Genomic DNA, 16,156 nt, shown 5'->3' on the forward strand with positions numbered 1-16,156 from the left:
AGGGTTAAACTGGGTGGCTCCTTGGAGGCAAGTATTCTGAGGCTCCATCTAACATAACTTGGACATGTTGTAAGGAGAGACCGGTCCTTGAAGAGGGACATCATGCTTGGGAAGGTGGAGGGACAGCGGAGGAGGGGAAGGCCCTCTATGAGGTGGATTGATTCAGTGACTGTGGTAATCAGGATGGGAGTGTCAGAGACAGTGCAATTGGTACAGGACAGAGCAGAGTTTTAGGCTGTTGTACATAGGATCGCTATGAGTCACAAGTAATTCAACAGCACATAACAACAACAACATATCGTAACTTCTTTCTTCCACCCTAAGTATGACTAGTTTTAACCAGTTACAGGCTAAGGCTGGGATAGTACAGGTAGGGGAAAAGCCAGAGGTGTAAACCCTCCTTGGCCCCATTGCAACTCTAACCCACATTTTATTGACTCATCTCAAATCAAATCGCCCATGCTCCCACTGAGAAAACAACAGAAGATATTTAAAGCTAAAAATTGATTGTGGAGTGAGATATAAATTACTTACAGAAAGCATATGTTATTCTTATAATCAGTAAAAACAAAGACCTCAACCAAATAGATTTTGAGGTGAAAACATATGACGGTTACAGAAGAGAGAAATACAATCAAATTTAACAGGTACTTAATATTTAAGAAACAGGCATATAATTTAAAATGCATCAAAACATTGCTTATTGATTTTTTCCCTTTGATGTCACAGTCTTACATTTTAACCATGACCTGGCAAACTGAGAGCTATTAAAATTTCATTAACTTTATACTTTATAACTTTATACCTTAATATTACTACAAAATACTTATCTACCTGTTCTTAGGTAGAAACCATAGACATCTTAAGCCTCTATTTAATGTAAAAATTTAGACTACTAAGGCTGTGGACATGTGATAGGGCCTCCTATTTAAAAACTCTTGTTGATAGGAGGCATGGCCCTGGAGACCAGTTTGAAAGTCACCTACAGGAGCTGGCTCTACAGAGGGTGAGAGTGGTGGGCAGTAGGGTGGAATGTTGATTTGCTAAGGGAAGTGAGGCCATGTGATAGGGCCTTCTATTTAAAAACCCATTTGGTTTTTATTGTTTAAGTTGGTTTAAATTGTTTTCTGTCAAACATTCTTCTAGGTGGTATAGCACTGGTCTGTGCATTGCTGTACAGAGGTAACTTGTGGTTGCTATGATGCTAAACACTGTGACATTCATGTGCCAAATGTGATAATGGTTACCCATGGTGGATAGTGTTTAGTGGAGCTTCTCAATTAAAACAAGCTTGGAAGTACGAGTGGCATTCACTCCCGAAATGGCTTGCGTCCAGAAACTCTATCAACAGCGCTCAGATCTTTGGTTCATAGGGTTGCTATGAGTCATCTAAAACTGGATAGCACCTAACAATAACAACAACAAGGCTGTCGTCTACATTTAAGTGAAAACAACTGTTCCAGAAACTGTAGTGGAGTTTTTTCTCCTTGTAATACTTCAGCTCCATTTATACTTAATAATTTTGACAAACATACCTAATTAAAATCAACTGTCCCTTATGCAATTATTCATTAATCCAACAACCTGGACGAGAGATAGTTTTCTCAATTTATAAATGTAAAATTTCTATTATAAATAAATTTAATATGTTGGATATGCTAGTGCAATGCAAAAGGATCTATGTACATTTGGTCATTAAAAACAGAAGACTTGATACATAGAAAATTACTAGTGAGAGTCATACAATACTTTTTTATAATTGACAGATAGTCACTAAGTAAAGATCTGCATTTTAGGTCACAGGAACATGTGTCCCATGGACTTAAGTATAAAGCAACAGTGTAAACACAAGGTAGCATGCCTGCACAATGCATCTAGGAAATGACTTAAGAGTTGTAACAATGATCATCTAAAAATTAATGTGCTGCTTTTTTCATTAAACCAAATAGGCCCAGAGAATTAATGAAAACAAGGTAATTAAGTAAGAAGACTGTCATTCACAAAAGATGTAAGCTAAAAATATTAAATATGCAGGAATCATAAGGAAATTGGTTATCATTCTATATCAAGTATCTGTGAAAAAATATTAATTATGTAATAGTTTATCCTGAAATAAATTTATCACATGGTATTAACCACTCACATTGAATGTTATACAGACTACTGTGTTAAGCTCAGTTTATTAGAAGATTCATTCCTTCAGTAATTTTTAAAATTTAATACACTGAATAATGAAGTATTGCCCGAAAATATATGGCATTTAAAGATAAGAACCATGAAAATAAAAAAAAACCAAATAAAAGCAAAATACTTCTAACAGCTTATAAGAAATTAAATATTTACCTTGGCTCTGCACTCAGCCTTATTACATTTTTTTGTGGCAGAGAATCTTGTGATTTTTGTTCCAAATCCTATTTAAAAGAAAACAAATCAACAAACCACAAAACTTTAAAAACTCAAGTTTCAAATTAGATAAAATTTGCGGAGAGACAAGTGAAAATGATGAAGGGAAAAACCTCTCCCTCCAGCTCCATGTGGTTACTGGTTGCCATGGAATTGCTTCTGATTCAGGGTGACCCCATATGTGCAGAACAGGACTGCTCTGGGGGATTTTCAGGAGTATATCGCCTGATCTGTCTTTCAGTTTACCTCTCTAAGGTTTCAAGCTGTCATCAACCTTTAGGCTAGTATTCAAGCACTTAACCATTTGTGCCACCCAGGGGTAAAGTTCAGCAAAGTTTAAAATGAAAAATCCTTTCCTATTTGTGTGTATTTAGACAAATACCCACTGAGGCTATACTGCATAATAATAGGTAGCTCAAACTACAAAGTAAATCAGAGTTCTAGGAACAATTTTGCAAAGAACTGTGCTGCCATCTGTTTGTATATATTTCATTTCCTTAAGAAATATATGTTGTGTTGTTTTGTACTGTAGAGTCAGAACTGACCCATAACTGAACCTGTGGCAGGTTTTCAGAAGCAATTAATCGCATGGGAGAGATTGCTCATCCTTCTCCCAGGGAGCAGGTGGTAGCTTTGAAGAGCGTGCCTTTGGGAGGGACAGCAGCACAGCTTCTTGCCACTAGGCCACCAGAGTTCCCAAGATGCCCATTTCATGCATTTTCTACATTAGTAAGAAAATATGTATCAAGACTTGAAATTAGCAGCAGTACAGAAAAGTATTGAAGCTTTAACTCTGATTCTTGACAAGTAATTCAAAGCACATGCGAAATCTCAAAGCCTATAATTCAGTATAGATTCTACTGACTATTCTCTACAGGCACTACTGATAAACGCACTGCAAATTTACAGTATCTTAGTTGCCAGATGAAGAGGGTTACAATGAACCTTGCCATTCAGTCACATGTTTTTCCTTGCTAAAGACGAAGCTATCAAAGAAAAAGGCATTGTGTCTTTCTGTTTTATTAATTCTTCTAATCCTCTCAACACAAGGCAAGGTAGGTATTACCAGCCCATTTTACAGATAAAAGAGTAGGCACAGTGAGGTTAAGTAGCTGTTTTCAAAACCCACACTATCACATGTAGGACCTGTACCAACAGTCTAATTTCGCAGTCATTGTTATATTGGTACATACAGGGCAGCACAGCCCACAGCACTCTATGGATTCAGCTTGAAACCCGAAAAAAGAAAAAAAAAAAAAACGTTCACAAGAAAAGATTAAGACTGACAAAACCTCAAATACTAAGGAGTTTCTAACTAAAACCAGGCAAAATAACTAATGAAAACTTTTGGCAAGTTCCTTTAAAGCCTCACTTTATAAAGAAAGCATATCCCATATGCTCTCGCGCACATTTTTTTAATACTTATATTTAGCAGAAGTGGTCTTCCATTTCAATTTGCCTGAACAAAATACACGTTAAGAAATCAAATACAAATACACATTTACAGAAAAGGAGATAAAAGTTATTCATACAGAATTACAGAAAATCTTCCAAAGAGCATACAAATGATTGTATTTCAATCTTTTTTATTAAACAGAAGTTTAACAACACCCCTCTTTTCCAATCCAAGAACAACAAAAAAATCATACATTTTTATAAGTAGAAAAGATATCAACTAACCATCTCTAAGAAGTTATCTGAAGAGTAAGACTCATATGTGTGCTTGTCCTTCAATATAAGAAGTAGTGTAGAATCTCCGATTATCTTCTTCAAATTCATTAATGAATGAAAAAGTCTGTGAATCAAAATATTTTACTAGTCTGAGAATTAAAAATTAGCATACAATATTTTCAGTGTTTTCAATATTAGTCAAACCACCAGTATCTCTACCTTGTATTCATAAAACAAAATCGATAAATAATCTATAAATGTTAACTAGACAATGTAACAGATAGGGATTCACTTAAAATAGAAATTTTTTATGCAAAACCCAACAAACTTAATCAAATATTTAATACTTTCTATGATGATTATATCAAAGAATAAGAATAATCAGCAAAATCACTCACATAGCTTTAAGGTACTCTATCACAAACAATAATTGATACTTAAAAGAATCCTTAGATCCTTAAAACAGGTTGAAACAACCAAAAGACAAAGAATATATGCTATTAATTCCATTCACAAGAAATTTCAGGCTACATCCATTAGCCTGGAATTCAAATTTATATTTGGTTTCACATTGCTTTCAGGAAAATTACTTGGAAATTGGATTTTGTTATCTTTTGGGTTTTATTTTGTTTTACAGATCTCTTATCAAGTTAGAATCGACTTACATATAACCTTCCAGTGAGTTTTCAGAGACATTAAATCAAATGGTGAAGAATGTCATCTTTTTACTGAGGAGCAGCTGGTACATTTGAACTGTGTGCCTTTGGGTTGGCAACCCTGTCACTAGGCCCCCAGAGTGGTCTCTCTTTCAGATCTAAATAATGAAATTGTCTTCATGTCCTTGCTTATTTTCTTGGTCAATGAAATTATCAACAGTATTCCAATTGCATTTTTATATCTATGGTATCAAAACAATGTTTATGAATCAATCAAAGATAAATTCTAGAATATAACTTCAGTCTGTCTTCAACTATTTTTAATAAGGAGAATAAACTTATTTGATACTTTTTTTCGAATCCAATCACACTGTTTTATGGAGAATTTCTAGGTAAAGTTCTATCAAAGAAATCTGTAGAGAAAACTTGTTGTTTCAAACAACTATCAGAATCAATCGGACTAACACTGTTTTCCCCAACATATAAAATGCCTTTGGATCTATTATTAAAAAAATGCTTGTCAGGATGCAATAAAAAAAAGGTTGTAAATAAATGAGAAATATAACTTCTTATTTGCAGAGCATTAACATTTTCATCAAAGATGAAAGCAATCAATATCAGCAGGTACTAATTAAATATAAATTTACACAAGAAATCTGCAACTTTAACTAAAAGTTTATGGATCTGAATCCATGTTATTCATCCATATACTTCCCAGTCCTATGCAAGTATTTTCCTAAATGCTGTCACCATACTGAAAGAACATATGAATGAATACATTTCAGTCCATGAAAACAAGTCCCTCAATCTAAGTTTCCTTCTATTTCCACATGCTCATCTTTATTCAGTACATTGTCAGAGTCTAGGGAAAAGGACGGAAACATGGTCTTTACTAGCTAAAATCACTCTTTATGCCTTAGAGTGTGTTCAAGAGTACTGCAACAATGCTTTCCAACACAGTAATGATTGTAAGCATGGCACAGGGTCAGGCAGTGTTTTGTTTACCCAGTTGCTCCGACTCAGAACTAACTATATGGCATCTAACAACAATTCTAATTGTGTAAAGTCACGGACTGATGTTTACATCTTAAAGGCACAAATGCAGCTGTCAAACGATTATAAAGAACTAATGATTATAAATTAGCATTCTTCAAACTCTTTATAAAAGATGTATAAAATGTTCTGCTTAAAATAAAACATAGCAAATAAATTCAGGTAAAACAAAATTTAAGATGTTTAACAATGTGGAATTCTCATTAGAACACTAACATCCCAACATGAACTTAATCCTTTTTATATAAAATGTTGTTGGTAAGTGCCATCAAGTTATGTGCAAGTCATAGTGACCCTATGGACAACAGGGTATCTGAACCCGTCCTGTCTTGTGCCATCCCTATCAACTCTAAAACACTCTAGTCCACGGCTGTAGTTTCTTGGTCAATCCATCTGGTTGAGTGTCATCTTCTCTTTTGCTTACACTCCACCTTTCCAAGGAATAGCCTCTCCTACCAACACGCCCAAAGTATGCAAGATGAAGATTTATTGTCCTTGCCTCCAAAGAGCACTCTGACTGCATTTTCTCCAACATTATCTGTCTGATCTTTTGGCAATCCAGTACTCTTCTCTAACACCACAATTCAAAGTCATTGATTATTCTGTCATCCTTATTCAATGTCCAGCTCTCAGATGCATAGCAAGTGATTGAAAAGACTATGGCCTGCATCAGGCACACTTTAGTTTAACAGAAAATATCACTTAGGAGTCTTCATGATATCTATTTGGTTGCCACTATAGTTGTTTCTAGACATTATAATGTTTGTCAACAGTAATTTGACATGTTATAGCTCTCCCCTTTACCTTTCAAACCGTTTTCTCTTCCTACCTTAATACTAATTTAGAAACTGGAAAACTTCCAAATGCTTCTCTTGGTGGTCTCATTATCATGTCTTCCTCTGATCTAAACAGGCCTATTTTCCTCTTTGAAGCTTACGTGGAGGAATACCCCAATCCAATTCCTTTCTTTGCAATGGTATAAATAAAAGTAATTTCTAAATAAGACATAGTGTTTTCTTATGCTCTAGTTTGCAATAATACAAACATTCAAAATATAACTGCCAAGAAGAGGATGAAAAAAATCACATCTAGGATGTCAGAGGAGAAAAGTCAGAAGAGCATAGATGCCTGATGACCTTGTGAAGATTGTCATGTCTGAGCTGGTTACCTGCAGGTGTCCTCTTACATGGCATAACAAGACACAGGACAGAACAGCCAAATGCAATCCCTAATTCACACACCTGTTAGTGATGACATATCTGGCAGTAACTCAAAGAAAGGAAGTGCCAGCTGCATTTTTTTAAACTCTCTATCTTATGTTTTGGAAATTTCCTACTTAATGTGCCTGTGCTAATGACTTGATAATCATTTGTGACTTTTCAATGAAGTGTGAAATGCCAGCAAAGCAAATTACAAATGTCAAATACACTTTGACAATTACTGTGCCTTCCCCATCCTCTTTTTAAATATAATTTTATCCTGAGAGGTTTTCATAAGCTCAAAGCAATGCAAAACATATGGAGAAAGTAATGCAAGAAGATATTCAAAACTAAGAAGATATATGATTTTTAAGGACTCACTTCAGTAACTAAAAAATGTAATATAATCTGAAGAATGTAATGTCTAGTAAAGAAATTCTATACCAAAAAATTTAATTAAGACTTATTACAATTAATGCTACTAGTTATGGGTCAATTTCTGATGTGGATTTTACAGGCTATGCATACTTCCCAAATTACAGAGATACCAATAATGAATAGAATCACTTCCGAAAAATAATTCTGGAGAAAAATTAAAAGTTTAAACTATTGTAAAGCAAATCTCTAATCTCCTCTCTAGGGTAAGGATACTCTCTACAACAGTCTTAACAGTCACTCAAATTCTTGTATGATAGTGGCGATGAAACTATTACAAAAAGTATGCCTTTCTTTTTTTTAGGAGCCACTGTTTGCAAAATCCTCTACTACTCTGAATCGAAGTCTGCACTAACTGTTTCTAATTCCACAACATGGAAATAACCAAACTTCTGTTTCCTTATTCATATGACACCCATTAAAGATATAGAGATAGCTCTGATATCAACAGCAAGGGCATACTTCTTATGTTCAATTCTTCATCAACCACATATGACTAGATTTGTAGGTTCATCTTCTGAGCTATCCTTATCTAAAAAACTGAGGTTTCTCTGGTGCCCTAGTGATAAGAAACTATGTTTCAATCTCAAAGGTCCATGGTTCAAACCCACCAGCTGCTCCTTGGGAGAAGGATGGGTAATCTACCCCCATGCAATTTACTGCCTCGGAAAACTCTCTAAAGGTCAGTTCTGAGTCAACTGGCACACAAGATGAGGAAAAGGATGAGAGTAGACTTTTATATACAGTGAAGCAGGACACTGTATCTCGCTGAACTGTAAATATAATTTATTTGATGCCAAACTGTTGGTCAAAAATGGGATCAGCTTCAATGGTAATATTTTACTACTTCTTTTAAGAAATAGATTGTATTAAAGTTATGGTTATCACTACTTCTGTCAATTTATTGAAGCATGCTTTGAAAATTAGTGGTTTGGGTTTGTTATTATAATACTTATTTATTTTTATTTTTTGGGGTTTTTTTTTATTTTTATTTTATTATTTTTTTGTGCATGTACCATCAAATTGGATCTAACAGGTACAGGAGGAGATTGTCCGTCCTTCTGCAGCAGAGCATCTGGTGGATTCGAACCGCACACCTCTGGGATTGCAGTACAGCTTCTTTCTACTAGGCCACCAGAGCTCCCTTAAAATTTGCTCTTTTAAAAAACCACCAACAAAACATCTCTTTGCTATGATGTTAGGTCCAATTTAAAACAACCCTCCATCAGGTTTCCAAGGCATTAATTCTCGTTCCAAGATGGCCCATCTTTCTCTCATGGCTTCAAATGTATAGTTTCTGAGTTAGCAGTGCAACTTACTAGGGACTATATCACCAGAGCTCTGTAGCGCTTGCTTATAAAGGAAACAATTATTAATGCAGGCTGATAGGCATTAACAACTCTACCAAAATATACAAGCTATTAATGCCAACTGGCAGCAAGGATTCTTTTTCAAAAGATTTTTGAAGAATTACATTACCTGGTACCATAATCCACAACCACCCAATCCTTTGCAGTTCCCGTGATAGCATCATGATGTTGAAACAATCCCAGATTCCTTCTGGCTTCTGTCAGTGCCACATAATGTGATGACGAAAGAAATTTACTTATCCTGTATTTCTGAGCTTGCCGCGTGGCGAAGTAGTAAAGGATTTCAGCAGCCCTGGTGGCAAAAAACAATCATCAATTTTCATTTCAAGATTAAGTCTTTATTCTTTGAGATATATGAGACGGATAGATTTATAAGTGGTTTTTATAAATTATTAAAATAAAATAAAAAAATTCCACAATTTCAGTACAATTTGAGAAAGATGTTGCCAATAAGCATTTCTGTAAACCTATGAAGATCTATGTTAGGATCTGAATAGCGTGTGTTAATAGTACATGTTGTAATTCTTGGGCACTACACCCACGGTAATCCTATTTAGGAACACTGAATTCTATGCTGAAGAGACAGTATCAGTCTAACGTGTGTCATAAATCAATTTCCTAAGACATAAAGAAATAGTACAGACATGGAAGCATGTGTAAATGGGGAAAGATAGATGACATATGGAGATCTCCGAAGAAAGCCAAAAAGAATGCTAGGGAAGCAGAGACATGGATAATTTTTCCCCTCTCCAAAGAAGACAGCATATGAATGGATAATCTCCGTCCATGTGATTTACAGCCTGAGAAATTACCTATGAGTCTTTTTTAGCTCAGTGGCAGTGGGAAACTGTGAAAAAAATAAACTTCTGTGAATTAAAGTCACTGACTTTGTGGTACGTCTGTTATAGCATGCCTAAGAAACTAATACATCTTTGAAGCTCAAAAAAGCATTGCCGTTGAGTTTGAAGCAATGCATAGCTAATCCTCCACTGGGCTGTGAGGCTCCAAATTAAATGGGAGGAGATGCCCATCTTTGTACAATTCCATAGAGCCTTTGCCACCCAATTATGTACATTCTCAGTGGTCTCAGCACATCTCCACTAACAATGGTGACCTTTGTTCTAGAGGATGCAAAGAAAAGTTAGTATCAGTGAGCAACAAGGAAGTTCTACTAATGTCCAACTTAAGGGAAAATTATTTGAACAAAGCAGTAAGAGCCTCTTGCTGCTATTTACCTCTCTCTTCATCAAAAGTAATGCAGACATGTACCCTGAGTATCCACAGAAAGCCATTTACGTACACATATGTGGACGACAGATGGTGGGAAAGGTGAGGTGACATGAGCACGAGGCTGAGAGTACAGAGAACCTGGTCCAGTATGTGACTAGGATTAGATTAAGTGTCAAATATACAACATTTATATAGAAAATTTCACAGTGTAAACAAAAATATAATAAAACACATTTTGTCCTTCTTTGCCTTTAAAGAAAGAAAAGTTTGTCTAGGGATGGGTGTTGAATAAAAATATAAGAACCTAAGATTTCTTCCCTTTCCCCCTGCTCCCTAAGAGGGAGCCTCATTCAAGATGCTGCTGTTCTTGTTGGGTAGCACCAAGTTGATTTTGCCTCACAGCAATTCTACTGAACAGAAGAGAACTATTCCCTAGGATTTTCTAGGCTCTATTCTTTATGAGACTTGGTTGCTCTTTCAAAGAGCCACTGAGTGAGTTTGAATTACCAATGTAGCTAACTGAAGGTAAAAAAAGTCCTTAATAGTACACATGGCTTGAGAGTGAAAATAATTAAAAAGTTCTATACATCAAACAGTAGCATTCGCTTCCTAAATAACATGTCTATGGAAACCCTATGAACTTTGATAAATGTCAATAGTTGTAGAGTGGCTTCAAGCCTTTGGTTCATAGGGTTGCTGTAAGTTGTGCTTGACTCAAAGGTAATCAACAACATCAGCAAAAAAGATGAATGTTGTGTGTTTTATTGGTGTTATCGTGTAAAGATAAAAAAGATTAATTACTTTACATTGTGGACACAATCAAAGAATCTATCCTCTATTTTAGATTTTCACTCTTCCTGAAATCATTCAATTTGAATTATAGATATTGTGTGCATGTGTTCCCATACACCCATAGCAACTACTGCGAGTTCCAAAAGAAAGAATGTCTTTTTCCATGAGCTGCCAGTAAACCCACTGCTGTGGGGTTTATTCCAATTCCCGGTGATGCGCTGTGTGGCAGAACAGAGTTGCTCTACTGGATTTCAAAGCTATGACATTTTGGAAGCAGACTGCCAGCTTTGTCTTCCAAGGAGCCTCTGGATGAGTTTAAAGTACCATCTTGTAGTTATCAAGTAATTAACTGCTTGTGCCATACAAGGACTCATATGTGCTTTTAAAAAAGTTCACTTTTTATTTTTTAGGGGGTCTATAAATACATTTATTTATATAACCCTAAACCCAAATCCAATGCCATCAAATTGATTCCAATTCACTATGACCCTGCAACACAGGGCAGAACTACCCACAGTGTTCCAACGCTATAAATCTTTACAAAACCAGACTGTCTCATTTTTTCCCACTGAGCAGCTGGTGGTTTCAAACTGCCAGCTTTTTAGTTAGCAGTAAGCATTCATCTTGTGTGTACCTCAAAAAAAGTAGACTTCAGTAAATTCTTAAAATATTTCTTTGTACTTCACTCACATTTTAAAGCGTGATGAGGATGAATTATCACTGCTATTATCAAGAAACTTACTTTTGAGTAAATTAATCCTATATTGGAATTCACAAGAATCATTAATCCAAGAGTCTAATACAGTTTCTGTATTGTTGTTGTTATTACGTGTCATCGAGTCGTTTCCGACTCACAGCGACCCTATGTACAAGAGCTCTAAACGCTGTTCTATCCTGTGCCAACCTAGCCATCTCAAACGCACGTATTCCCACTGCTCCAGTCACAGAATTGATCCATCTCATTGAAAGTCTTCCTCTCCTTCGCCACCCCTCCACTCTGCCAAACATGATGTCCCTCTCCAAGGACCAGTCCCCTCCTAGCAACATGCCCAAAGTATGTCAGACGAAGCTTCAGAATCCTTGACTCCAAGGAGCATTCTGGCTTCATCTTCTCAGGCACAAACCTATTTGTTCTCCAAGCAGTCCATCATATATTCAACACTCGTCTCCAGCACCACAGCTCAAAGGCATCAGTTCTCTTTCTATCAACTCTATTCACTGTCCAACTCTCTGATACATAGCACGTAACTGCGAAGACTATAGCCCGGATGAGATGTACCTTACTCTCCAGCCTGATGTCGTTGCTCTTCAGTACTCTTGAGGGGTCCCTCACAGCCAACTTCCCAATACAATTTGCCTCTTGATTTCCTGGCTGCTGTTACTAAGAGTGTTGATTGTGGAGCCAAGCAAACTAAAACTGTTAACTATCTCAATCTCTTCCCCATCCATACTGATGCTGCCAACAGGCCCAGTAGTGAGAATCTTTGTTTTCTTGATGTTGAGCTTCAATGCATATAGGAGACTGCAGTCCTTGACCTTCTGCAGCATGAGCTTCATGTCCTCCTCAGTTTCAGCAAGTAGGGTTGTGTCATCTGCATAATGCAGGTTGTTGATGTTTCTTCCACCAATCCTGATGCCACATTCCTCTTCATAAAGCCCAGCGTCTCGGATGATCTGTTCTGCATACAGATTGAAAAGGTATGGAGACAGAATACATCCCTGACAGACCCCCTTCTTGATTTTGAACCATGTAGTGTCTCCTTGCTCTGTTCTGACACCTCCTGGTCCAAGTATAGGTTTCGCATTAGCACAATCAAATATTCTGGGATTCCCATTCTTCTCAGAGTCAGCCACAGCTTGTTGTGATCCACACAGTCAAAAGCCTTTGCATAGTCAATGAAGCACAGATAGACATTCTTCTGGTATTCTTTGCTTTCTGCCAAGATCCATCTAACATTAGCTATAATATCCCTAGTACCACGACTTCTTCTAAATCCAGCCTGTACATCTGGCAGTTCTCTGTTGACATATTGTTCCAACCGTTTTTGGATAATTTCAGCAGAATCTTGCTTGCATGTGATATCAATGACATTGTTCGATAATTTCTGCACTCTGTTGGGTCACCTTTCTTTGGAATAGGAACAAATATCGATCTTTTCCAGTCAGTGGGCCAGCTGGCCATCCTCCAGATTTCTTGGCACAACTTACTGAGCACATTCAGGGCAGCGTCTGTTTGTCGAAATATGCCAAATGGTATGCTGTAAACTCCTGGAGCCTTGTTTTTTGCCAATTCCTTCAGAGCAATTTGAACTTCCTCCTTCACCACCATAGGCTCGTGCTCATATGTCATTTCATGAAATTCTTCTGTGTCAGCCAATTTCTTCTGATACAGTGACTCTGTGTATTTCTTACATCTTCTCTTGATACTTCTTGGATTATTTAACATTCTACCCAAAGTATCTTTAAGTATTGCCACCCGTGGCTTGAATTTGTTTTTCAACTCCTTCAGCTTAAGAAACGCTGAGACAGTTAGGCCCTTTCGATTTTCTGACTCCAGCTCTCTGCACATTTCATTATAGTATCTTGCTTTGTCCTCCTGGGCTGCCTTTTGAAATTTTCTGTTTATCTCTTTGATTTCTTGGTTTCTTCCTTTAGCTTTGGCTTCTCAGTGCTCTAATGAAATATTCTGAGTCTCATCAGACATCCACCTTGGTCTTTTCTTCTTTTTCAGCCTTTGTAATGATCTTTTGCATTCTTCATGGAATACAGTTTCTTCATACATTTTCTGTATTACACTAGGACTTTTCCTATTTCATCTTAGAAAATTTATAAAACATAAAAGTTAAATTGTTGACATATGTTTAGGTAAACATGCATAAATCTATGATATAGAATACCACTTTAATATAAATACAAGAATGTGTATTCATTTAGGATAGTTGTGATCAACCCAAATAGCAATCAAATAGTAAGTAAGCAAAGATTAGAATGCCAATCAAAGATGAGGTAATGAAAAGATACACTACTCAACCAAAGCACAGAGAATAAATAATTTTTACAAAACTCCTTTCTAAAAAAGTACTGCTTTGGAAAGAAAGTAGGTATCACTGAACTTTTTTTTTTAATGCTGAGATTAATCCTAAAGATGAATCCATCTCCTGAGCTATACATACACAGAGACTTTCTAGAGCAACTTACTAAAACAATAAGGTATAATTGTCTGAAAATTTTATTTTCAAGACAAAAGCTACTAGCCACATGCAGTTATTCCAATTTAACTAAAGTTAAAGGAAATTAAAACTCCATCTCCTCCGTCACTCTGGGCATATTTCAAGTGCTCAAAAAGTCATGCATGAGTTGTGACTACCATGTTGGTTAGTGGAAAACAGCGTGTTTCTGTCCTAGAAGAAAGTTCTACTCAACACTGATAAGAGTGCTTGTACATTGTCTATTAACACTTCTTTCTTCTCCAAGTCAGTTAACTTTTTAAAATGTCTATTAACTTTTCTTTCTTCTCCAAGTCAGTTTACTTTTTAAAACTACTCTGCCTGCCCTGTCACTTCTCATCTTTTTCAAAGTAAGCCTGTTCTTCTAAGCATAAAATTGTAACGATGACATATGCACCACAAATAAAATAAGTAAGAAGTGAGATGGAACTTCTCAGTAAATTCACACTATTTTAGAATATTGTCTTCCAGGCCCACATTTTGTTTGCTAAGATGTTTTACAGGCTTCTTTTGATTTCTGCCTGTTAAGTTCAGTTATTACTGAGTTATGGATACACCTGATGGTGTCACTTAATTTTACCATACCTACCTTGCCATTGAGTAGATTCTGACTCATGCCCTCCATGGAGTTTCCAATGCCATAAATCTCAAATATGGAAACTGCCTATCTTTTCCATGGAGCAGCTCTTTGATTCAAACTACTTATGTTTGGATTGGCAGCCACCATACCCTGATGTGTGAATAATTAGAAAAACCATAAAACTTACAACACAAATTTTAGAAAATCTAATTAGAAAATTAGCTTTTCTTTCTAAAGCAAAAGTCACATAGTAATTTTGATTACACTTTAAGTGATGTATCTGTGATTAAATTACTATTTCACAGTTGGAACACTGAATGCTATGCAAGACTCTACAGAAAAGGTTTTGAAAACATAAAAGAAGTGAATAAACAAATGTAGCAGTATAAGGACAACAGTACCTTAAATGAGATTCTATGATTCGGTCCATCCTTTTGTAAAACGGTCTGGACGTGAAGTAGCCACTCCAGTAATGATCATCTCGGTCGGCATAAGTGAAGAAATCTCCACTGAGAACAGGGAATAGTGACTGGCTACTTTTTCCACTATGTGCAACTACTTTCTCCAGAGCATCAAAATAATCTGATAGAGTTCCAAATTGTATCTATGATTTAAAAAAAAAAAAGATAAAGGAATATATTCATTAGTCACTACTGTAGAATTGGAACCAATTTATAACTGACCTTTAAGCAGGTTTTCAGGAGCTGCAAATTGCATGGGAGAAGGCTTACTTTTGCGTCTGGAAGTCTGAAACCAAGACAAAAGAGCAGCCTTTCAGCTAGCTGTACAGATCTCTACAACTTCACCAGCAGAGCTGTATTACCAGTAACTCACTGCTGCTGTTGTTATGTGCCATTGAGTCACAAATGAACCGTAGCTGATCCTCCAGTGTATTTTCAGAGGTTATACATTACAGGAAAGGAGACTGTCCATCTTTCTTTATTGGAGCAACTGGAGGACTCAAACCACTTATATCTGGGTTGGCAGTGCAACTTCTTACTTACTAGGCCATCAGAGTTTCAGCAGTAATATGTTAATACCTTAAGCTCCTAGCTCTGAAAGGAACAGTTAATATATATTTAATACTTCATTTCAACTTAAGATGCACATATAGCCCAGATAAGAAATACTTACTATATATTTAATACCTCATTCCAAGATACACATACAGCCCAGATAAGGAACAGTATATATGTATGTATGTGTGTGTATGTGTGTGTGTGTGTGTGTGTGTGTATAAAATATTATTTTTACGTGTACTGTCAAATCAGATCTGACTGGTACAGGAGGAGATTGCCCCCTCCTTCTCCAGCAGAGCATCTGGTGGATTTGAACCACATACCTCTGGGATTGCAGTGCAGCGTCTTGCCACTAGGCCACCGAAGCTCCCTAGTTAATATATATTTAATACTTCATTTCAAGTTAATATGCACGTATAGCCCAGATACCCAGTGTTATCACTTGTATCAACTTCAAAAACAACCTAAAAAAAACCCCAACCTTGTCTAGCTAAGTACTCATGAGGAGAGACTATTTTGAT

At 36.3% G+C, this 16,156-nt stretch overlaps 1 protein-coding gene across 1 annotated transcript in view; it reads right to left on the reverse strand.

The window, feature by feature from the left end:
* Window positions 1-16,156, reverse strand: part of MAN2A1 (mannosidase, alpha, class 2A, member 1) — a 308,450-nt gene that overhangs the window by 127,541 nt on the left and 164,753 nt on the right. The window contains exons 9-12 of the mRNA XM_006886707.1: window positions 15,018-15,220; window positions 8,897-9,079; window positions 4,084-4,198; window positions 2,344-2,411 (exon numbers count right to left, since the gene is read on the reverse strand). Coding sequence (XP_006886769.1) covers window positions 2,344-2,411; window positions 4,084-4,198; window positions 8,897-9,079; window positions 15,018-15,220 — 569 coding nt within the window. The remainder of the gene's footprint in view (window positions 1-2,343; window positions 2,412-4,083; window positions 4,199-8,896; window positions 9,080-15,017; window positions 15,221-16,156) is intronic.

This window comes from Elephantulus edwardii, unplaced genomic scaffold, assembly GCF_000299155.1.
Source record: "Elephantulus edwardii isolate Elephantulus edwardi_28Jun2011 unplaced genomic scaffold, EleEdw1.0 scaffold00050, whole genome shotgun sequence".
Taxonomy (NCBI): domain Eukaryota; kingdom Metazoa; phylum Chordata; class Mammalia; order Macroscelidea; family Macroscelididae; genus Elephantulus; species Elephantulus edwardii.